Source organism: Neltuma alba, unplaced genomic scaffold (genome assembly GCF_004799145.2).
Source record: "Neltuma alba isolate B1F8T4 unplaced genomic scaffold, ASM479914v2 tig00010572_pilon, whole genome shotgun sequence".
Lineage (NCBI taxonomy): Eukaryota > Viridiplantae > Streptophyta > Magnoliopsida > Fabales > Fabaceae > Neltuma > Neltuma alba.
Window position 1 is genome coordinate 111622 of NW_021635437.1, and position 26061 is coordinate 137682.

At 33.5% G+C, this 26061-nt stretch overlaps 2 protein-coding genes across 2 annotated transcripts in view; both read right to left on the reverse strand.

Moving 5' to 3' along the window:
• Positions 1-16349, reverse strand: part of LOC114757165 (cysteine-rich receptor-like protein kinase 3) — a 90558-nt gene extending 74209 nt beyond the window's left edge. Inside the window, exons 1-4 of the mRNA XM_028946167.1 lie at positions 15946-16349; positions 14256-14656; positions 14003-14128; positions 13554-13681 (exon numbers count right to left, since the gene is read on the reverse strand). Coding sequence (XP_028802000.1) covers positions 13554-13681; positions 14003-14128; positions 14256-14656; positions 15946-16349 — 1059 coding nt within the window. The remainder of the gene's footprint in view (positions 1-13553; positions 13682-14002; positions 14129-14255; positions 14657-15945) is intronic.
• On the reverse strand, positions 12047-12692 carry LOC114757163 (cold-responsive protein kinase 1-like). Its single transcript, XM_028946165.1, has 2 exons — positions 12413-12692; positions 12047-12295 (listed from the first exon to the last, which is right to left on the reverse strand). The coding sequence occupies exons 1-2, from the start codon at positions 12584-12586 to the stop codon at positions 12065-12067; spliced, it is 405 nt and encodes a 134-aa protein (XP_028801998.1). The 5' UTR covers positions 12587-12692; the 3' UTR covers positions 12047-12064.
• Positions 16350-26061: the final 9712 nt, after the last annotated feature.

The window sequence follows — 26061 nt, forward strand, 5'->3', positions numbered from 1 at the left end:
ATGCATCCTACTTTTCCACCGACTTTGGTGGAAAAACTGGGGTGTGTTGTTGTTATTTTTTTTCCCCAAAATATTAATAAAATATTATTATTTTATAATAATAAAATATTATATTATATTTTTTTTTGAAATAACTTTTTTTAATACTTAGGATGTTGCACAATACACATCTTCAACTGGCATGACATGACTGTGACATGGGACTAGCCTCTCTCAAGACTCTTGCTTGCTGGACTAGCAGGACTTCTATTAGTAACTAGGATCTTCTCCCTGTGCATGTGCACGGATGGTTGTGCTGCATGTAATTTTTTTGCGGGTTATGTATTATTGTATTTTTGTAAGTTATATGAGAGGTGAGGATGGTTATCCAGTTGCCTGAAGTGCATAAATGTAAGTTAATCCCAGAGTCATAGAGTTCTAAATGTAATGTAATTGGGGTAGCTGTCATGTTGATAATATGAAGTTGAAAGGCATCTCACGAATTGGATGATGTGGTCACTCCAAATGGACATTTTGGAAGACCTTACAATATACCACACTAAGAATAACATTGGTGGAAGAGCGTCCGATAGGATCTTCTCCCTGTGTAACTATTGTTTATGGAGGCTCTTTGTTAAGTATGATATTTGATTAATTCAAGCGTAAAAGGGGAGGTGAAGAGGGAAGGACTGTCATGTGAGCTGCTTAAATGTAAATAATTCTCATTTTATTATAATGCATCACATGACAGTACTATGTAATTTTAACGAAGGAAGTTCTCATACTAATAGTGTGCAGATGCCAGCCAGCCGTGACGATGAGAACAAGGTCATTCTGAGTGCACATTCTGGAAGACTTCCCTGTAGACCATATATTTTGAGACTGCCCATATTCTTGACCCTTGACAATGAGACATACAACTGTCCATGTTCACATGTGAACACTGACTTGGGCAAGTACAAACTGATGTTGGTTAATAACTGGCCCTGGCTCTTGTTGATGGTCATCGCAAAAAAGATGATGAACGGGAATTGTCGTCTGGTCATTTTGAATAGGAGGGTAGTTTTTGACGGATTCATGTCCATGTAGTACAAAAAGGCTAAAGTTTAAAGAACTTAACGTGGAGGAAAAATATACATCATAGTTTATGTTTCTTACAAAATACATGTGAAATTTTATACGGATCAAATATATATATGTATATAGAATATATAACAAATACACAAATAACCATCATGGACATACATATAAATGCAAAATACATACAATATGTAAATTATATTTTACATATAATTTGTTTGGCCAAATTGTTTACATATAATTCAAAGTGTATATATATATTATATGAATATCTTGCATAATATTTTAAAAAATATATGTATAATGTATATAAAACAAAAAATGATTAATTAACATGGGGGAAAATCAATTGAAAAAAAACCGAAAATGGGGAAATATCTATCTGGAAATTGTAGCAGGCGATGTAATGCTCAATTTAAGAAATTGCGAAATATGATTTACAAACCTGAAAGGAACGACCCAAAAGTATGGTAGAGATTTGGGGATAAAAATTTTCATATAAGGATCCCAAATTTAAAGCGGTCATCATATACAATGCGAATTTGAAAATATCAAAATCGGTCAATCACGGAGCGCGCATGAAGCTACATCATATTTGGGGATAGGGTGCAGCTTGAACGTTCCGAGCATGGTGAAAATAGGAGTCCTATATGAAATCCTTTACAACGCAGGAACGACGTTAGGTGACAAGACTGGAATGGAGGTGGAAACCCAAATGCATCGTGAAGACAGGGGTAGTACCAAAAGAATCGCTTCTTGGGGGAGGGGACCAAGAATGATGCCAGAAGATTCATGCATCACGAAGACGGCGGTAGTACCCAGAAGAATCACTTGGTGGGATAAGGACCAGAGAGGATGCTAGAAGAGTCGCTTTGTAGTGGAAGGAGCAGGAACGACCGCTGCACTTGGAAGGGTTAGAGCCATAGACGATGGGGGAGGATTGAGGATCTGCTAGGAGAATAGGTAGGAGCTGGTCAGCAACGGGTATGATAATCCATATAAGCCCATTATAGCGTGAATAATCCTACTGACCCGCCTAACCCGTTTTGCCTCTTGCTGGACTAGCAGGACTTCTATTAGTAATTGGCTTTCTATGTTTAGTCCGTCCGTTAACATTCATAATCACTATAGCATGGAATTATTTACATACTCAACTTTGGCAAAGCTTTCTTATAATTGGGTCAAAATTGATATGATCGTATGCTATATGCATTTATTACCTTTTTTTCCTCTAAGAAATTACCACCTTGGCCCTCTCCCTCCAACTAACAACGTAAACTAGAAGTGTTTGTGTCTTATCTCAATTTCAGTTATTTTGGGACGGGATCATTCCGTCTAGAAAATTGGGATGGGACAAAACAGGATGAAAAATGAGACAGGGTGACTCATACCAATTTTATTACGATATACTCCTATGGTCCTATTTATAAGGCGCTTCCAGCATATTTCACACAGACCAAGGAAAACCTTAAACTTCATTAACTCTCATTTAAAATTTAATAACTTTCCAACTTTATCCATATTTAAGATACATTATACTTCATATAAATAAAGTCAACACAATAATAAATGAGGGTTAAAATTGTACATCCATAGAAAAAATTTCTCTCAGTGCCTTATAAATATGACCAAAAAATATCTTCTCTCTGCCCTATAAATAGGACCAGAGGAGTATTATCTTTTTTATTTTATAAATTTATTTCACTGATCATTATAATGCGGGAGAATTAGAGTGAAAGATATTGAACAAATAATATTTACTAAAAAGAATCTTAAAAAATTTAGTTATTTAGAAAGACCCAATATTAAAATAAACATTTAAAAATACCAAATTACCCCCTCAACAAACCCCATACATTCTCTCTCACCCACGATTAGTGTCAAACGGTTTCCTCCCTCCCTCTCTTTCTCTGTGTATCCCTGTGCACATCTTCTCTATCAATACAAATCACAGATGAAACTCATGGTGTCGTTGAAAAGGGTGGAACTGACTTGCTAGCTTAACGACCAACATAAGATCATCTCTACCTCCCCGAAGCAATCCAAATTTCGATAAGATTTTTGCCTTAATCCTTGAAATAAACTTTGTTTTATTTGTTCTACTTGGTTAATATTTTCAATACCATCGTCTTAACTTTCTCTAATTAAATTAATTCGGACATCATTTTTGCGTTAATCCATCTTCCATCTCGCCGATCTCTAATTGCCAACAGCCCCACTACTTTATAGTCTCTTAAAAATTTCCATGTTCGCATATATTTTTACTGATGGATCGGAATCCCACAGGCGATGCATCCTCCTTCTAGTTTAACTAAAAAAAACAATGCTATCCAAAATCAGAAAGCTATTCTTCAGCCAAAGTGCAACATCAAGAAGCAAAAATTGAAGCATACAATTAAAAGCTAATGAAATAAAAGAGGAAGAAAGCGAAGACTAATTTGAAAACTACCAGCAGGAGCATTTTAATTCGAAGGAAATAACTAAGGAGTCTGACTATGCTTCTTTGCTGTTATAGAGAATTTCGCTGATCATCAAAATCTCACGGACCAGTTGATTCCCTCTTATACTTGCTCCGCTGCAAACGAACCCGCCAACAAAAGATGATTTCACCTGAAAAGGCTTCGTCGCTGTATATGGGAATGGTAATGAGGGGGAGGAAGACGGAGGAGAGAACGTAGGGTGAGGGGGTAATTTTGTATTTTTAATTTTATATTTTAATATTTGGTCCTACTAAATAATTATAATTTTTAGGATCCGTTCTAATAAAAATATTTTTTTTGTAGGTCCTTCTGACTAAGTCTCCCATATAATCATATATGGTATAATGACAAGTAATAAAATGACGAGTAAAGTATCATTCCTGTGAGGATTTGGTTCAAAAACTCGGTTAAGTATTGATTATTACACTTTTACTTAATTTGAGTGACAAAAATATCAAGGATAAAAAGAAATATTTTTAAATTTAGAAATTAACAAAAAAATGTAATTCTTCAGCTCCAAAGATTCAAAGGGATCTAGGATTATTTATCCCTTTTGTATTTCAAAAGCACTCAACAAAACCCCTTATTATACTTGCTTGTTAATAATATATTATGCTAGCCAATGACACTATAGGTGCTCTGATCTCTCAAATTTTCAAATAGGTGTTTAGCTCAATTAATTCCTTAATCTCTTAATTAATTAATTAAACCCTAATTTTCATTGCAAACCTTATATGACTATGTGATGTTAATAAGTATATCTCTATCTCATTAACAAAATCATCCGTTCAACTCAAAAATTTTAAGTTAGTCACACAATTAAACTCAAGTTCTATACTCAACCTAACCCTCTCAAGTATTAATCAAGTGAACCCAACAATCTTATTGGTGGCCAATTAACAAGAAGTATAGAGTAAAACCAGTACACTCATATTATCAATCACAAATATATAGGAAAAATGAGTACTTAATCCATAGAAGAGTTCAAAATAATCTTAGAATAAAAATATTTAGCCACAGATACTCCACCAATCCATGAAATGTACATATGCATCAGTAACATGGTATAAGAGTAGAGAAAGCAAGATAGAGAGGAAAAACTAAAGAAAGAAGCCCAAATCTCTTCAAAGCTCCAACTCTTAGCTCAATCCCCTCTAAGAAGCTAATCTTAGCACAACCAAATACTCTCAATAACCACCCAGAAGTGAATAATAACAGCTAATAATGGGTTTGAGGCTTTAAAACATAGAATTTTTTTGACTTGGTCCTGCTGTGCATTTTATTGTTAGCGACTGTGCTGCAACCTACAAACCTTGAGCTGTGTCGAAGTTTGCCTCTATTTCAGTTGGGCTGTAGTGAGGTTAAAGTGTGCCGCAGTACATTTTGCCTTTGAAAAAATTCATTCTTCTAGCTCAAATAAAGAGTTCCAGTACATTTTGCCTTTGAAAAAAATTCATTCTTCTAGCTCAAATAAAGAGTTCCACCTATGATTTGGCCTTTGTTTGTTCTTCTTTGATTACAATAAAATAATTATTAAAAAAGCTTGATCTTCAAATCCTTCCAAAACACTTCCAAGTGGCTTGAAACATTAATTCTCAATCCAAAATGACCCTACAAAAGTAACAAACTTTATAAACTTAAAAATAACAAGGATAAAAACCAAAATATGCACAAATACATCTAAATGTGCATAAAACTCAAGGAAAAATTGTTGAAATGACATGATCAGAAAAGTAACATTAAGATACTTTCTTTTTTATCATTTTGAAGTCTTAGGTACCTAAATTAGAATTTTATATATTTAAGTTTCTTTTTCTTTTTCTATCATTTTCTCTAATTTGTATGATTACTGTTGTTTACAATTCACAAGTTTTTTTTAATAAGTTTATGTTGTTAGTTAGTGAATCTTTTGAGTTTATATATTTTCCCTCTTTCATTGAGAAAAACTTTTTCCTTGGTCAATTTTTTTCGTCACTTCCAATTTTAAGCTAATTTTTATCTATTTTCTTTGTAAAGTTTTTACCATGAGTTGTTATAATCCAAGTATGCTTAGTTTTGAAATAAAAAATATAACAAAAATAAAACAAAAAAAAAAAAAAGGTAGAGAGGACGTGTCCCTGTCCCGTCCCACTTATCAGGACGGACTGGAATGGAGTTGTCCTAATTTCATTTCCCATGAATACCCCTACGGCAAGCAACGGTGAATGCAAATTTTAAAATAGAAAACCACCAAGCATATGTTATTAATTGGTGCGCACCCTTGATTTAGTGGATGTTGGCGGAGATAGAAGAGCTTTTCTGGGGACTTTCTATTATTTGCAATGAATATGGTCTCTCTCTTTGTGGTTCAAAGTCATTTCATGTGCACTTGTGTGTGTGTACAGACACAGTCCCTCATATCCCCCATTTTTAATCTCAAAATTTAAATTGATTAGGTACTTTTTATAAGATGCTATTTCGGGCTATCTCAACATTAAATAAATTTTTATCAAGTTTTCCCTTTTCTAATTTTTCGTCCTCTTTCCCCATCTTTTTCTTATATAATCATACTACATTAACTTTCATTATTTATCTTATTACTAGTATTTTTCTTTTTTATTTGCCTCCTCATTAAATAATAGTATAACTAAAAAATAGTTTAATTTTTACATATTTATTGCTTTTAACTAATTTAACAATTTTATCAAACCATGTAATTTGGTTAAAATGATCTTACAAAAGAGATCAAAGAAAGTGTGTGTGTGTGTGTATACACACATAATACTATATTAGCAACAAAGTATTACTCTATTTCTATTTATAAGTCATTTGTAAGAAGAAAGTTTGTTTTTAAATATAAGCCACTTGTAGTGTAATTAATAAACTTTTTCTAATTTTACCCCTGTCGACTTAATAAATGTAGAGAGAAATAAAGTAAATAGATGAGAGAAAATATAAAATATATGTTTCATACCTTTTCTTTCAATGAGAGAAAATGAGGAAAAAAATCATAAAATTAATGCATTTATTAGTTTGCGGGTTTAAAGTACAAGTAATAGAAATTGACTTTTATATAATTAATTTACCCTAAAAAGTTTTTAAAGTTGTTCTTCATTTTTCATCAATGAAAAAAAAACCGGACCGGACCGGTCGGTTCAACCAGAAAACCGGTGAACCGGTCGCCAGTCCGGTCTGGTTTGCATAAAAAACCGGAGGTGGTTTGAACTGGTGTTGAACCGGTCCAACCGGTAAAAACCGGTGTTAAACCGGGAAAAAACCGGTTGGGCGGTTCACACGGTTTGTTTTTTTTGGTTGCCCAGCCACAGAAACGACGTCTTTTTACTACCTTTTTTTAAAAAAAAAAAACTCTCTTCCTCCCTTCCCAACCTGCCAGTCTTGACTCAACCCTCAGTCGGTCGGTCCTCCTCCAGCCCTCCCCCATTTGTGACTGAATCGCCGAGGTCTCTTCCACCGACTCCCAGTCCCAGATTCTTGCCGTGAACCCAGCAAAATCGGATCCATAGCGTCGCCTGACATTGGCACTCCCTCCTCTGTGGCTCCATTCGCAGCTCTGCTTTGCCTTCGCCTTCGCAGCTCTGCTTCAACTTCGCCGTTCGCCTTCGCCTTCGCAGCTCTGCTTCGACTTCGCCATTCGCCTTCGCCTTCTCCGTTCACCTTTGTAGCTCATGTAGCAAGTCACGAGTCTCCATAGTCCATCCTCTCCTCACTGTCGTCCTACTTCACCTTCGTCGTTCACGGACGTCCTGCTTCACCTTCGATGCAGACATTGAGTTGTAGCCTTGTGGGTAAGCTCAATACCTTTTCTTTTCACCTTCGTTCAGGCATTGAGTTGTTTTAGCTGCTTCTGTCTGATAGCTACTGGTTAAAGCAATTTTTTGGGTCATTAGTAATGAACGACTCGTGAGATATGAGAAGGGAGGGGAGTGTCTTGATCCATAGTCGTGAGATTTGAGAATGGAGGAGAATATAAACATTTAAACTACTTTTGAGTTTTGACTTGATCCATCGCCGTGAGACTTGAGAAGGAAGGGGAGTGTTGTTTGACTTATTAGTATATTGATGAAGATATGTATTCTTAATATTCATTTTGTATAATTAAACATTTAAACTACTTTTTCTTATATTCCCTTCAGTGATTATTAGTTTATTACTTATGAATTTTGTTTCACTTAATTGTTATGAATTAAATTTTATTATTTTATTATGACCGGTCCGACCCGGTCTGACCACGGTCTGACCACGGTCCGACCAGTAACCCTTGACCCACTGTCTGGACTGGTTGAGTTTCCGGTCCGGTTTTTTGTTCCTTGTTTTTCATAACTGATAATATACCCTTTACTTCACCATTATACAATTAATATTTGTATTCAATAGGTATTACGGCCACACTTCCCCCCCCCCATGAGGTATTACCCCCACACATATATAAAAGAAGTGTTACATAATCTATCATTCACTATTATAAAAAGATCAATTTTCGCCTCTTCTAAAAACCTTTTTTTGTCTGTTTATGAAGAGACATTGATAAAAGAGATGTAGATGGTATGTATTTATTCATCTATTAAAAATAGATGAAAAAAATCTCTATTTTCGTATGTTCTGCCTAGAAAAGATGAAAATAGTGTAGTATTTTCATTTGTTCTAGGCAGAATAGACAAGAATTTTTTTTTTTTTTTAAAGTGAAGCGTGGATTATTTATATTGTTAGTTTTGATATAACCTATAACTGTAGAAAGTGCATGCAAAACCAAAACAGACAGTAGTCCACAACAATGATAGCAATTCAGTAGAACAAAATTAAATCATTTCACTTTCCGTACAAATAATCTACAATTTTAAGGGTGAAAACAATGACAAGTTTACATAGCACCCTACAATAACATCCTAATTAAACATCCTAACACAAGTTTATATAATGAATCTGAAATAGAAACATGTGAACCAGCTAGCATGAAAAAACTAAATAAATTATTAAGATTAAATATTAGTAAAATAACAATTTTTTTGGATAACGATCAAAATGCATTAATAATAAAATAAAAGATACAAAGTCAAGTAAGAAAGCTTGTAAATAACAAACAAGAATTAAGCAAGATCCTCTTACTCTATCCTAGAAGCTAATTTTTACACAAGAGAAAGAGGGAAAAAAAAGCAAGTAAAGCTAAAATATCTTGGTACAACAAGTAGAGTTAAATTTAGAGAGTGAAATTAAAAAACACAAGAAAAGGAAAACACAATAAAATATATATCGTCAATTTAAGAGATGGTGCAAAAGAAAAGAATATATGTGTGTGTACCTAGAAGAATGATGCATGCAAACAGCTTGTAAGCTCCTCTCCAATGGACTTCCTTTGTCTCTATTTGCACCGCAAGTGCACGGGTTGTGATAAGTTATAAAGTGATGAGAAAAGATCACTCTCATGAAGATTTGTGCAAAAATCAAGACCAAACAAAAGACTAAGTGAATTTAATTAAGTTGAGCTAAAAAATTTTTGACGAGAAAAGTGAATTTTGAAAGCAAATCTTAAAACTACAAAGTACTGAAAGTAATTGATTCTCAGACTTTAAGGGATAAAAGGGCCCAGGATTATTCATTCCCCTATATCATAACCTTTGATTTATCTCCTCAATAATGTTCTTAATGAAAATATGGGTTAGTGTAGGATTCAAAAAGTATTTACAAAAGCTTTCTCAAGTCAAGCACAAGTATTTAATTCCATTAATTGCTCAATCTCTTGTCACAATTAATAAAACCCAGCTTTTAAGCTTCAATCCTAAAGTGACTATGCAAGGTTGGTAAGTATATCTCTATCTTACCAACAAAATTATCCATTCAGCAAGCAAACTTCAAATTCTTGCATAATTTTACCCAAGCTCTACACTTAACCTAACCTTCTCAAGTATCAATCAAGCGAACAAAACAACTAAACGGTGATCAAGCATTTAGAAGCATTAAGAAATGAGTAAAATAAACACACACACACACACACACATCATTAATCACAAAATAAGAGAAGTAATCAAGAGTTAATCCATATAAGGGTTCAAAATAATCCCAGAATAAAGTGTTTGACTATTCATAATCAACCATAAGCCACAACTATAAAGAAAACTTACAGCCATAGCAGATTACAAGAAAGGAAAGGGAAGAATAGCAGGAAAACCAAGAAGAAGGGGCTCCAAATCTCTTCCAAAGCTTAATTGCTTGCTCCAAGCTCTTCAATCTCCCAAAACCCTAGCACACTGGCTCCCTAAAGGTCCAAATCTCCCTTTTTTTATCCTTTCCTTGTGTTTTTATCGCCCCCTTTAGACCTAGAATTTGTGCTGTCCTTAAAACGCATAGTACCAATAGTTTCTCACTGGTTGCAGCCAATTCCTTTCTGTATCCTCTGTTGGCTGCAGCCAAAAGTTTCTGTTGGCTAAGGCCAACAGCTCACTGTTTTGGATCTCTTTGCTTAATTTTTTTCTTCATGCCATCACTCTCTAAGCTTCTTTCCACTCCAAGGGGAATAATATTTGCTCCAATTGGCTCCATTAGCAAGCTTCAACTACCTAAGAAAACAAAATAACTATGAAAGCCAAAGTTGATGAACTAGGGGCAACATATTAACAATTAACCATAAATCCATAACTCTAGCCCAAGTATCAACTATGCACATTTTCCTATCACAAATGCTTCCAAATATTCATTAATTCACCAAAGAGTAAGATAACTAAGGAAAAAGGTGCTGAAATAACATGAATTTTACAAGGTTAACAGTCTCAAATAACAATGAAGCTTTATCACCGTTAGCTACAACTTCTCTCTCAGCTACGACTTTCCTCTCTTCTGCTTCCTTTCCTACTCTCATCTTGTGAAGCCTGTGATGTATATGTGCGTGTGCGTCTCTGTGAGAGTTTCACATGGAGGAACAATGAGCATATACATATATGGTCCTCTCTAGTATCGTAATTTTTCACCATACTTGTGTGTGTACACCACAATATTGTCTATCATGAGAGAAACATAACAATTAGCCACAATATAATCCACGCTCACTATACACAAATAAATATTGTACTAGCTCAATTAATGTTCACAGTACCATATTCAAATTAATATATCCATATGTAACTTGGTTTTATATGGCCGAAGCCTTATAGTCCAATGAAATTAATACATTTTTGCTCTATTTTTTTTATAATCCTGGCATTCTTCTGATTATACTAAAAAAAAAAAAAATTAAAGGTGCTATCCTCAATATGCTTAAATAGCATTGATAATTTGTAAAATTCAACATGAAGATTAAATAATCTTCCTCTTAAGTTTTAGTCCTTAATATGTTGAGAATACTTAATTAACTATCCTATTCCAACCAAATTCCTCTCATAGACATTTTTGCAAACACCTTATGTGCATTAATACTTTAACAAGTTTACCAAGCTTTTAATTTTTAAATGCTTTGCACAATCAATATTCGATGTTGCCTAAATTCAATTCTTTACCAACAATCAATTTAAACAAAAAACTTTCAACACCCACAACATTTACGGTCAATGCTTTCAACACCCACCAACCTAAATAATCACTTACCTTTCAACACAATATAACAACTACACATAAAATAACTTGCCCAGCTCAAGTTGCATTGTGCGTCACGTGCAAGCTAAGAATGGGGAGAGATCATCGCGTGCAAGCTAATAATGGAGAAGACTGGTGCACTGAGTTGAGAATGGGGAGACAATCTCATGCGACGCCAGGAAAAGAGAAAAGAAGAGGAGGAAGTTGATACTGAGAATGGAGAATAATGATTTGCGACGCCTAGGAAATAGGAGAGGAGAAAAAGCTTTGTTCGTTGATGTGGCGTTGCTGTGTGTCATGAGAGTGAGCTAGGGCACTGCAGAAAATTTTTTATAAGAATGATGACCTCATACTCATCTATTTCAAAGCAAATAGGCCAGTATGAATGCTCATATTCATCTATTATGATGTAACAGACAAATATGAGTGCTCATAATCAATTGTTTTGTCTTCATAGATGAGTATTAAGAATTTTTTTCCTTCTGATTTTCAAAACAGACAAAAATAGATATTTTTGGAGTAGTGATTAATTTTTTAAATTTTAATAAAATTTTATTAGGTTTAAAGCATATATTTTGCCCTTCAAGCATACATGAGCATTTGATACCTAAAACTTTTCTATAGTGCAAAGTTATAAGAACTTTGCAATGTTCCTCTTACCGTTAATTAAATGGCGCGGACGTCTATTTAGCAAAAGACATGATTGCCTTATTGCTAAAAAGAAAAAAAAGACATGATTTCTTGACAGAATAAGAGCACGCAGTGTGGGATGTTACGTTTTTGTACCAGACGCAAGCTGAGGTCTTTTATCTTATGCTTTACCTTTTTGATTCAAATTTATAAGTCACCCATAACCATACATTCTTGAACAATATAGTCTGCTGATAGTAAAAAAAAGAGAAGACCGTGGCTATCGGTATTAAGGAAGCAGTAATGGTAGAGAGGGGTCACATGGAACCCTAGAATTAAGTTTCAATCATGATAGGCATAGCGGGTTTCATCATATTCTCTAGTAAGTCATTGCCTTGAAGCAAAACAATTACTTCAGACATTGATGGCCTTAATTCAGCAGATGCTTGGGTGCAAAGCAAACCAATCTCTATGATTTTCTTCACTTCTTCTGCATTATAATCATTAGGATCCAAGGTATCATCCACCAACTCTATGTGTATGCCTCTCTCATATAGTTTCCAAGCCTATAAAGTGAATTAAAGGGAAATGGAATAAGAACCAAAACTTTGGGTGGTTAAATTAGTCCTTCATGTTCTCAAATGGAACTACCATTTGTTTACAAATCATAGAAATGTACTTACTTTTTTAAGGAGATATTCACCTTCAAAATCACCATGGATCTGCAATTTATTGCATTTTTCACCACTGATAATTTCTAGGATGACAACACCGTAGCTATAAATATCAACTTTTTCTGATAATTGACCATAAACTACATATTCTGGTGCGGTATATCCTCTGTAAAAATACATCATGTTTATGTCGTAGATGATGATGGATTAAATTAATGCAAGAACAATATTTTGAATATGAAATAGACATATACAATGTAAATGTTGCATCATGAGTGTCATCAATATGAATTCTTATTATTTTGACTTACAATGTTCCAGCAAATTTTGTATCAAGATCTGGTTTGTCTTCTAGTAAAAGCCTTGCTAAGCCAAAATCAGCAATTCTTGGATGTAAATCATCGTCTAAAAGAATGTTGTTAGTCTTTATATCTCTATGTATGATGCACACATGAAGTTCTTCATGTAGATAAGCCAAACCTTTTGCTGTTCCTAATATTATATCATACCGTTGCTTCCAACCAAGAGAACCTCTATTTTCACCTATTTCACAATTTATGCACTTTAAAGGGTTGAGGAAAAAGAATAGTATTTGTATTAAAAAACTTTTCAACAAGACATTGAGATGGGAGTTCTTGAATGAGATCATGACATGTGAAATGAATTGTTTTCATAGGAGTTGGTGATATATTTGTAGAAAATATGTCCACATGTCATGATTTTACAAAGAAATCCAATAGCTTAAGATTAAAGAACTATAAAGTTTTGTTGGCAAATAAGATATACCAAATAAGAATTTGTCAAGACTGGTATTTTTCATATATTCATAAATAAGAATTCTCTCATTGCCTTCACTACAATATCCAAGAAGTTGAATAAGATTCCGATGATGAATATTGCTAATAAGCTTCACTTCACTTTCAAATTCTTCTTCCACCTTCTTAGACTTGCGTAAGTTTAATTTCTTTACAGCAACTATTTTCCCATTCTGCAAGGTACCCTGCTTACAAATGAAGATTAAGAATGTCAACCCCAAAAGCGTTACCATAAGTTTTGCTTATTTACAACACTAACGAAAGTAGTGCCTTGTATTCATCCTTGCTTTGGAACATGGTATAAATAAATATTGAAACTCAAAATCTATAGTTACCTTATATACAGCACCAAATCCTCCTTCTCCAAGCTTATTTTTTGCACTGAAACCTTTAGTGGCAAACTTCAACTCCCTATAGCTAAAATTAATCAGGCCTTTCCACTTACTTACTCCATATATGTCTCCTGTCAAGGAAAACATTTATCAAATTAAGTTGCTTCATAAATCAAGAAAAAGCGGTTAGCGATTCCTTTTTTCATAGAATGAATTAAAGTCCACAACGTTTTCTTTAATTTGAAGAGAAAATGTGGCAAAAGCATCACGTTAATAAATCATTACAATAAGTCTCCCAATAAATATAATCAGCAAGAGATTCATCTTTCATACTTTATATAGCATTTTCTTTTGGAGAAAACTATATATGTCACTGAAAAACAAAGCATATATATGGCGTTAAATCATGGATCTCAAATTGAATAATAAAGTCTTTCAAATTTGCCTTATACCTCTATGAATCCTCTTGGACGACTTCAATCGTCTGTACAAAGCAAATAATGCGAGGAGAATCAAAAGAAAAGATCCACCTCCAACCCCTCCCCCGATAATGGCCTCTTTCTTCCTTGAACCTCCCCCTGCAAGTCACAAGAAGAAGAAAATAAACACAGACTCAGACACAGACACAAGTAAATCTCACTGGAAAAGTAATTCCAAGCTTTTATAAGAGAGAGAGAGAGAGAGAGAGAGAGAGAGAGTGTGTACCTTCTTTCAAGAAGGGATTAATATTAATGGTTTGATTATCAGCAAAGAAGGCTGTGGTGGAGTATCTCATGAAACAACCAGCATCATAAGTCTTAGCATTTGAGTTGGGAAGACAGATCTGGAAATTTCTTAAGGCAATGTTGAGGCAATCCTGGCAGCCAACTTGTGTGAGAGTTTCAATACATTGAGCAATGGCATAAATGTTTGAGCCATTACTGTTAGGCACAGGCGTCTTAGTGGCTGCATAAAAACCACTGATTCTTGGGGCTGCTATGTCCAGATTCGTTAGAACTTGTTGCACAGTTGAAGAAAGTCCTGTGGTGTTTCTGATCGTCTGATTCCCACAGATTATGTTGTTCCCAGCATCTGTGTTCTGATCGAAGAATCCACTGCTCTCATACCTTTGTACGATACAAAAACATGAAACACAAGTAATGTAATATCTATTGTATCTATATCTCTGCTGCTACTATCATACTCCCCAGTCCTAAGTATAAGACCCTTTTTATAGTGTGTATAAGGGTCTTATTTTAGGACCGGAGGAGTATAATAATAACTATTTCTTTTGTGTGTTTCTGTATCTATAAACTTAGGTTGTGCCTGTGCGTATGGCTTCTCAAGATTTATTTTCTTCATTAAATTGAACTTGTTATTTGGGAAAAGGACATTAAAAGAACCTGGAATTCACAAAAAGAAAAACTCCAAAATGATGTGATGAATTTCCACATCTAAACAGAATATTGAAATTCAGCTTAAAGAAATAAATACCCCTCACTTTAATTTTTTTTTTCTTTTTAAAAAAGTAACAGCCACCTTGCCAACAATCAGCCTCACATCACCGGCGGAAGGAATTTTTTGTAGCAAAGTGGTGACGTAGGATTTGGAAGCAAAAAATTAAAAGTTACCGCATTGAGTCACTAGTGTATAATTTTTAACAAGTCAATATGAAATAATGTACAAGTTAACTATTAAACTTTGACTCCATGTTATTTATAACACCTCTATTTGTTTATTTATTTATTTTAACAAGTTTGAAATTTCAAAAATGAAATTATTAATTGTTAAACTATTATAGTAGTAGTGAATTGTAGAAATTGTTAAAAAAAGTTGAAAATTACCTGTAATCAAAGCATAATAATTAACTTATTTTATTATGCGAAATGTTAATGGGTCAATGGTCCCCTAACTTTTTGACATCCAAGTTTCTAAAGTAACGGGCTTTTTTTTTTCAGCTGAATTTCAATATATATTTCATTTAGATGCTCCAATTGCTAAATGAAATCGTGAAAATTCAACACACCATTCTGATATTTTGCAAATTTCGGACTTTTTGTTGTCTTTTTCCCTTGTTCTTTTTTTAAGAAGGACACAGTTAAGCTTTTGCTTTTTGTTTTTTGGGTTTACTCAAGTGAGCATCTGTGCAAAATATCTAAACTGATTATTGATAAAAAATAACATGTACCAAAGCCTATTTGGGTTTTAATTCTCCTTTAAAGGACAGCTTAGTTACAGGGCCTTTCCTCTATCATAAGATATAAATAAATTCGATAAAACAAAATTTCCAAAAATTGCGTGGCATAACTAATTATATATAAATAATAATCTTTGTTTAATCAACAATAATTTATCATTTTATCTTTTGCCTCTTTGGGTATGTGTCTATAAGGAGGAGGGAAGGTTGGAGTTGTACCTGAGGAAGCAACCTTCGTAGATGATACGGGCACCGGCGACGCCGACAGAGCAGTTTCGTATATGAACGGCGGCGAAGTCGAAGCAAGCGAGGCAATCTTTGATGGAGAGGCAGTTTCTGCACTGGAAAAGGCCGTACGCCGGATTGTTACCCTTCACGGCCTGCGCCGTCGCGAAGTGCTTGCTCTGGTTGCTGATTTGAGCTCTCAGGTCTCTCAGAGTTATGTTTAAGTTGTCACTGAAGATGGACAAGTCACTCACGTTGTACTGGGTGCACCCTAGTTTTACGAAGTTGGTCTGTGGGTCCGAAACGACGCCGTCAAGACTCCACCATGACCATGACCAAATCATCAAACTTAAGTAAAAGCAGACGAACTGGGGCTTTTGTTGCAGGTGCAGCAACATGGTGTTCTTTCTCTATACTTAGCTTGCAGAAGAGAGAGAAAGAGTTAATAGAGAAGGTGCGGAGTTGTGAAGGGTGGGACACTATTTGTGACGTGAGAAGCAGGGACCATCAAGTTTGAAAAAGACGACAAATTGTGTGTGTGTGTGTGTGTGAAGATAGTTGTGTAGCTTAAAAACGAAGGATCTGACGTGTTCTATCTTCTGTTAAAACCATTTATATATACATACACACACACACACACACATATATCCTTGGTTGAATTTGGATAGGCCATTTTTTAAACTGAGTTTATTAGCCACTTTTGGTAACTAAAATAAATTTTCATCAAATAGTGATTTGCAAATCACATTGTCAGTTCATAATAGAAGTTGTATAAATTGGGACAACTAAATTAGATTAAATCATAATTTATTACTACATTCGCTTCTTATTATAAGAGCTAGTTTGAATTTCAGTTTGATTCTAAATATAAAATCTCAATCTCCTTTATCTTTTATATTTGTCTATTTTTTTAAAAATAATCTTTATAATAGTTGCACATATTAAAGGTTCTATAGTTTTATCTAATATACATAATTAATAAGGGTATTTTAGGAAAGATAATACATATTTATTGCAAATAACTAACTTAACAAATTTTCTTAATCAACTCAAATTATTCAATTAGCTCATATATATATATGTAAGGCACATGAACTTATAAAATTCCATTATTATATATATCAGGCAATAATTGTGCTTTTTGGGCGTTTTATTTGGGTATTCATTAGCACTTAGCATGTTGCCCAACTGAGGTAAATAACGTATTGGGTTCTCTTGCAATATCCTATCATTTTTCCACGTTCAATATGAGTTTTGCTCTGTGTCCCATGAGATCAAAATACTGAGCTATGATCGATCATAAAATTTAAATAGTTTTAATTAAAAAATAATCTTAAATAGCCTAGTGTTGAAATCATTGCATGCAATGCATACGTGGGAAAATGAATCAATAACAAGTTTGAAAATATCGAGAGAGTAAAAAAAGGAAGCTAAGACTTGCAAATAACAAAAAGAGAAGAAAAACTTAAAATGGGATATTGAAATTGAAGCACAATTACATAAATGCCCCTCATATTTTAAGAAAAAAGGTTCTAAACTCCCTCACTTCCGGTGGCTGACCACCACCTATATAAAAGCTGTACATGGCATGAAAGAGTGGTTTTGGCATTTGCAAAACAAAAGTTATTAGTACCTATTGCAAATCAATAATTATACAAAAATTGCAAATGACTTAAAAGAGTGGCTTTATTATATGCTGAATGGAAGTTGTTAATACTTATTGAAATATAGTTAATACCTATATGAAAGTTGTGAATGACTTGAAAGAGTAACTTTGTTACTTGCTAAATAAAAATTGTTAATACTTATGTAAATATAGTCAATATCTATGCAAAAATTGTGAATGATGAGTAATCAAAGTTAAATAGCTAAGTATTTTTTTTAGCTTTAAATTAATAATAAAGCATTGGTGGCCAAATGATTACTCTTAATTTTGATACAAACTATGAATCATGGTGGAATCAATTCGTACCTCCACCACTTTTTCCAAAAGAAAATTCCACTTTAAGCTGTGGTAGGATCAAATCCTCTGTCCATCACTTTCTTCCAAAAAATTCACTTCCTAAGAAAATTTCTCCCACTGGCACCACCTCACCGGAGCTCGAGCCTCCAATAGTGGCTTGCCATAGGTGGTGTCCTCAGCAAGGGTGTTGAGAACCTTTTTTTTTGTTTGTTTAAATATGAGGGGCATTTATGTAACTGTGTTTTAATTTCAAGGTCCCATTTTAAGTTTTCCTTTCCTTTTTGTCATTTGCTATTTTTTTTTGGGTATTTTGATATTTTCAAACTGCTTTTTAGATCATTTTTCCATGCACATACATATCTTAAATATTATAGTATCTTTAGTCCTATTTATAAGACATCGTTTATAGTATACAAACCATACTTTATAAATAGAATCGGAAATAGTATACATATTCTCGCGTGCAAAAGTGCACTGAATGTATACTTTTGTCTTGTAATAATTATTACCTAAACGGATCACAATAAAAGGCAAATTACCGGTAGGATGGAGCCGTTTTTAACTTTTTTCCACAATTTCTCGTCATCAAATTCGTGAAGGATGCAATATAAATATAACAGCAATATACGGAAATGATATTTTACCCAAAAAAAAAAAGCAATAAAAAATGGAATTTACAGTACGGAAGTTCTGGGACCCACATGTTTTGAAGTGTGTGTGGGCCCATTGCTTTGCTTTGCATCTTGGATCGATTCTGGTCTTATTCAAAGGATGGGCTTGACTCGTTCAAACGTCTATGGGTAAGTTGGTAACACTAATGAGAGAGACACAAAAGAATTATGAATTCCCCTTGTAACGTCACAATTCAATAACAAACTCTCTATTCTACGCCTGTCACTTTCTTCACTCTAGACGAAGTCAAATTGATAAATTTGATTAGACTATTTACAATTTTTTTTAAAATAAAAAAAATAGAAAGGCCATGCGAAAACATAGCTAACTATGCATATAACTCATTACGGAAATCATCTGAAAGTAAATTCCTAAAATCAAATACATCTAAGAATATTTGAATGTGATTCTATAGTATCAAACACTAGATGGCTTCACATGACGGAGTAAAAACATCACTAACTTACAATGGAGAACTCTAATTTCAATCGTAGTGCTAATTGAATCCAGAATGGTCTTGAATCTGTGGACCATCATGTTTGAAGGCTCTTTTAAAAAGAAGTTGAAGAGCATATCACATAAGCAAAGAATTAAAGGAAAATTTAATAAAGTATTTGTAAATATTTTGATTAAATGAATGATAAATAAATTATATTATAAATATAAATACTTTTTTATTGAAAAAGTTTATATTATAAAATTTCGAGTGTTGGAAAGCAAAGCTGCTTTAATAGTGATAAATAAGTGAATTCAGCTTCTCCATGAATAAGAAAAATGAATGACAAAAAAGGATGGAAAACAAAATGATTGTGGCAATTTCGTCAAAGGGTATCGTGGTCAATTAATCATTTTTAATTTTGTCCTTCCATATAAAATATGAATATGTTCTTATACTTTTAAAATAAATATGGACTAGTATGTCATTCAATGTAATTCTTCCAAGATTATTTCCTAACGCGGTGAACATAAGGTTTCTAATTAAACTAAATATTATTAAATTATTATGCATGTTATACTCCTCTGGTCCTTAATATATGAGCTAATTGTGGAGTTGATATTAGTATTATATATAATATCTATTCATATATTTATTAATTTTTTAAAATTAATCCTATTAATATTTCCTTAATAATAATTAAGTATGAGATAGAAGGAGGGAATTAAAAACCCGGGGGTGTGGTTGAGCGGTGGGGGCTCATCCTCCCTTAACCAAGTGTCGAGGGTTCGATCCTTGCCTTGGGCATGAAAAAGCTTTAAAAACCCGGGCCAGCTGTCCCATCCATCGAGGTGCCTACAAGCCAGCGAAGGGATTAGTCACCGGGTCCACCGGTGGATACCCTGATGTTTCATCAAAAAAAGAAGGAGGGAATTAAGAAACATACTTAGGTTGTTTTAAAAAAAGACATATCATATTAATCAATATAACTAATATTTTTAATCTACCCAAATGAGTTAATTATGTCTTAAATTAAGGACCAGTATATACATGAATCTTTCCTTCATTATATTTATAATTAAATACATGGAATTCAGATTCAAATGGCACCACTTGCAAATAAAAAAACACGCAAAATTTGATAAATAAGCCACATTTTTACCAACTTATATGAACGGTGGATCTTGCAAGAATATTTTTTTAATACAATAAAAATCAGACAACTAAGTTCATATTAAAGTTCTGACATGATATTACTACATATAAAGAAAAACAAATAACTTCACTTGCATAATCATTTAAAATAAAATTGGATTTGGGAAAAAGAGGTTGTCATATATAAATTAACCAAACTTTAAGTTACATTAATATGGTTTACTCAACATTGTACACTAAAATTATCGACTGATACATAATTTTTAAGGATTGATATATGATTACAAACAAAAATATTGAAGAATAATGGAATAAAGGACAAGCATTCTTCCTGTTCGATGTTAGTTCTTATTCCGTTCTTGGTTCCAACACTCAAAAGTCCATCACATCGATATGTAATTCCTCCAAAATGCAAACGACTATCTTTCTGACAATATAATTCGAGACCCCGAAACAATATTGGGCGAGGAAAAATGAGAGAAAGTTGAGAGATGTAGTCATAAGCATTAGTACAGTTTGTTCCATGGGCCCTAGTTAGTTAGTTTCAACCAAGAAGGCATAGTTGGCCTCATATTTTCAAACAAACTTTCTTTTGCAGCGAGACGACAACTGCGGACATTGTCGGCCTTATTGCAGCTGATGCTTGGGTGCAAAGCAAACCAATCTCAATTATTTTCTCTACTTCTTCTGCAGCATAGTCGTTAGAGTCTAAAGTATTGTCCACCAACTATAAATGCATGCCTCTTTCATATAGTTTCCATGCCTAACAATAATTGGGATTAAAAGTTAAGCAAAATATATAACCGGGATGGAAATGCAAAGAAAAACTTGGTTAATTTTTAAGGTTTTTGTTATTTTTAGATTCTCTAATAATAAAGGGGAAAAAAAACCGCTTTCACAAGATCTAACCCAAAAGCATTATATCTGTTGATTTACTAAATGAATTCCCATTTCAAAACCTCCTTCAAAAATAGTATTTTTAAATGCTTATATAAATTTTCTTACCTTCTGAAGGAGGAATTCACCCTCGGCTTCACCATTAACATTCAATTCTTCACTTTTTCGACCACTAATAATTTCGAGGACTACAACTCCATAGCTATAGATATCAACCTTTGAAATGTGACCTATCTTGCTTACACCTTAGGGTCAAATTCAAAATTAAAACCAAGGATTGTACTATAGGCACAACCCCGGGTCGTTTCACTTGTTGGAGCCTTAACTATTGATCCTAAGTTAACTAAATGCCATGAAAATGCAAATTGACTAGGGTAAAGTTGGGGGTTTTCATTAAAAATTAATTGAGATAAAAAAATGCAATGTAAATATATTTTTGGATTTTTGAGAAATTACATGGAATGGGATGGGAACAAGTATTGAAACAGTTGATAAAACCTCTTGAAAATGGACCTTTGGCATCATAGTTCAAAATGATTTTGGGGAGTAAATATCACCAAGTTTTCTAAAGGAAAAACCTTAAAGAACCCTTCAAGTCTAGGATCTTAATCAATGGCCACCCATCTTATAAGATCCTATTAAGCTCACTTAGTGTGTATTAAGATTATTAATGCACTTGGTTTAATGCAAGCCCAGATTAACTCAACAATCAAACAATACCATGCAAGAAAGAGAGTATCAAAAGTGTTACATAGAAACATATATGTAACCACATATATTGAAGCTCAAATTCAACATTAACTAATCCAATACACAAATAATCATCAGAATTATTACAACCATAATCAAAACAGTTCAGCCCCAATTTACAAATCCTAAGACCTCGAAATTCATAAATAAACAAGAGAACTATGGATGAAGCTAACTCCCCCTTGAAGCTCTTGGAACTCACACAATCAACCATCTTCAAGAGTTTAAGGACCCCTAGCCCTCCATAACTCCAAGCATTGCTCCAACCAGCAGCAACAGTTGAATCTCCATGGAAGAAGAGGTTATGGATGAATTAAAGGGAATAATGATAATGATAAATGAAGGTGGAAGGAGGAGATGAGAGGATGATTCAGCCAAAGAAAGGTGAGGAGAGATCGAATGAGCTTCCCTAGGTTGAAACTCAACTTATACTGGCTACTAGAGGTGGTTTTGGGTCGGGTTGAAGCTTAGGGATCCGAATCAGAATGCTAAAATCGCGACTTGTGCAATTCTGACAAATCCGCCATCCGCCACAGCGGATGGTACTTTTCAGCCAAAATGCAAAGCTTCATTTACTCAGGGCCTCTGGTGTAATTTCTTGAATTCTAGGGCCCTTTTCTGTGATTAATTCGGTCTTTTACTACCTTTAATGTTGGGACTAAAGTGTGATTTCCAAATTTGCCAAATTTCTCCCAAAGTACCTACAAGGAAAATCATACATAATATAGCATCAATTATCCTAGAAAAATCATTAATATAATTAATCTCCAATTATTACAATTTTGCCCCTATTACGCACTAATTCAAGGTAAGACACTTTAATATAAATTAAGTACAATAAACACTAAAGAGCTACTAACTATGATAAACCCTTAATCATATGAAAAGACAATAAAGAATTGGGTTCAATCAACCTTCTTAGATAATTGTCCATTTATTGCATATTTCTGGTGCTGATGGATATCCTCTGACAAAATATAGTATTTACAAAATAACTTATCATATTATAATTAAAAACACAACCACACCCATATAAATTTCAAGAAGACAATATCTGAAATCGATGGGAACAACATAATGCTATGTCATGTGAACGTAGATATGAACTCTGATGTAAAACAAGATAGAAAAAGGAGAAAGGGAGAAAAGGAGCAAAGAGGGAAAGCCAAGAGAGAGAAATAACTGTATTATGAAATTTCAATCTAAAGTCATTAAGTCTCCGTAAATGAAACCCTAGAACTATTTACAGTGAAATAACAATAAAGAATAATAATAATAACAACTACCATGATAATAAAAAAAAACTAAAATACTGATACATTTAAGTAAATCCTAAAATGGCGATAAATCCAAATAATCCAAATATTATAGAAATATAATTAAACCATAATTATTTCTTATATCATATTTCACTAGACTCTATTGTGTTGTATTGACGTTTTAATTATAGGGGAAAAAAGAGAAAAATGCTTAAACTACTTATTGATATGATAGGAGTGCTGTGTTGACCTAAGCATATATTTTATCTACATGCGTCTACTATGATAATGTAAAAAAACCTAGGCAAATAAAATTATTTCAACTTATAGTGGTTCCTCCAAATTTTGTGCTAAAATGAGATTTGTCCTCAGGTGAAAGTCTTGCTAACCCAAAATCAGCAATTTTAGGTTGAAGTTCATCATCTAAGAGTATGTTATTTGACTTTATATCTCGACGAATGTGTGAATTCTTTGTGTAGATAGGCCAAACCCCTTGCTAAAATTATTATCATACCATTGCTTCCAACCAAGAGAACCTTTCATTTTACCTGTCACCACATTTACTCATGATAAAGAAAGATATAAAAATGATCCTCAAAATGTTTCTAGAGGAAATAGCTATAGATTTTTACTAAACACTTCAATAAATTTTTATCTCATATAGGAATAAGCTTGTTAGAAGAGTCAATTAAATGAAAATGAAAATACATCCACATGTTATAAACTTGCTATATTATGAAGACATCAAGCAGCTTGTACTTAAAGAACAAAACATAAATTTTGGTAGTTTGATAGGAGTTTAACAAATAAGAATTTGTCAAGGCTGGTATTTTCATGTATTCATAACCAAGAATTCTCTCATTGCGTTGACCACAATATCCAAGAAGCTGAACAATTTCGATGATGAACATTGCTTATAAGCTTCACTTCACTCTCAAATTCTTCCTCCACTTTATTGGAGCGGCGTAAAGTTAATTTTTTGACTGCATTTATTTTCCATTCTTCAGAGTTCCCTATTCATGATGATTAAAAATTTTCCTAAAAGTGTCTATATGATCCCTTTAATCAGTCCTCTCGTATATGTACAAGTTTTATAACACTGCATAAACTCACATAGTAAAATCCTTACTGGGAACATTCAAAATATTAAAAATCAAAAGATATATCTACCTTATATACTGCACCAAATCCTCCTTCTCCAAGTTTATTTCTGCACTAAAATTTTTAGTTGCAAATGCTATGTCAATCCTTAATGTAATGAATTGCACCTTTCAACTTGCTGCACCATGATGTCTCTGGAGGAAAAAATTAGTCAATTCTCTTAAAAAATTAGATAAACAAATTAAGGATTCATCCTCTGTAGATACATGTGAAAGTCCATAACTTTCTTTCACGAAAAAGAAAACCAAGATCATCACCCAAAACATTAATAAAAATATGTAAATGAATACTTTGAAGACTTTATTTTATTTATTTCTTTTTTTGGCTACCTCCAGCCGGAAGCCTTTTAGGGCTTTTTGATGGTTTAGTCCAAAACAAAGTGCAAGGGCAACCGAACAAAATGCTCCTCTCCAACAACTCCACCATGATGACCCCCTTATTGCTAGAACCTGCAAGATTAGAAAATCGTCTTATCAAACCAAAATGACATGAGATAAATATAACATAAAATCTTCAAATGAACCATGCCATGTTTATCCATGGGAGTGACATCACGATCTGGTAATCTGGAAAGTTCTGGAAAGACACGAAGTTGTGGAGTATCTCATGAAACATCCCTAATCAAAAGCTCGACCATCTGAAGTGGAAGACAAGTCTGCATATTTCTGTATCCAACATTTAAGCAACTGAGGCATCCGCGTTGTGTAATAGTTTCTGTACACTGAACAAAGGCATATATAGTTGGACCATTATTAGGAACCTGTGTCTTCGTGGCTGCCACAAAGCCAGGGATTGTGGGTGTTTCTCTTTGGAGATTCATGAGCAGTTTTTGCGCAGCTGAGTTAAAGGCAGTGGCTTCTCCGGTAGTTTTGTTCCCACATAATGCAGCATTGAAAGTATCCGTCGCCCGCTCAAAGAAAGGACTCGCATCATACCTCAAAATACCAAGAATTTTCCCATGCATATCCATCAATTTTCCAAGTTCAATATGGATTTTGCAATATGTATATATGGAGCAAACTTTTGTGAACATCTCTAGACTTCTTTGACGATATGCTAGAAAAATGTATTGATTAAAAATGTTTTAAAATTTACGACTTAACCAAAGTAAAAAGCACTCTGATTCTCTTTGCAAGTCTTAGAAATTAATAACTTACAGTTTTTAAATAATTGTGATAAATGATTAAATATTAAAATATAAATATTTCAGTAAAAATATTTTTTAATTAGCTGCCGTCACTAACAACTTGCTATAGGGGTCCAATGACTATCCAGTAACCGGTCTATGACACTCAAGTGATTAGTAACGACCAATCAAAGTTGGGTTTGGGCCTCGCAGGAGTATTTTGACTATTTCACATATGTAGATAATGGCATTCAAACGCCTCAGATCTTATCTGTAATTTAACAACTCTATTGGGTTACTAAGTCCCATATCCAAGACCTTTATCATTTTTTTTCCTCTTATGAACTCCATCATGCCACATCATCGTTATAGAGACTAGCAGAAGAAATATAGGAATGAACCTCTACCGGAAAATTGATGTAAAGTATGAAGAAATAGACTACTTTCCCCTTTTGTGATTATTACCTTTTTCTTCAAAAAAGCTTCTTTTTTTTTTTTGGTCAAGGAACTCACGCACCAAGCGAACTCGTACCATCTTACTTTAATTATTTGGTGTCAATTAAGGCAAACTCTGACTCATGAAAAAGATATTGGATGACGTAAATGAAGTCTTTATTGTTTTGTGGTTTGAGATATTACTTGCAAACTTTCACCTTGGGCAAACTGATATATAACATCACAATAAATATCT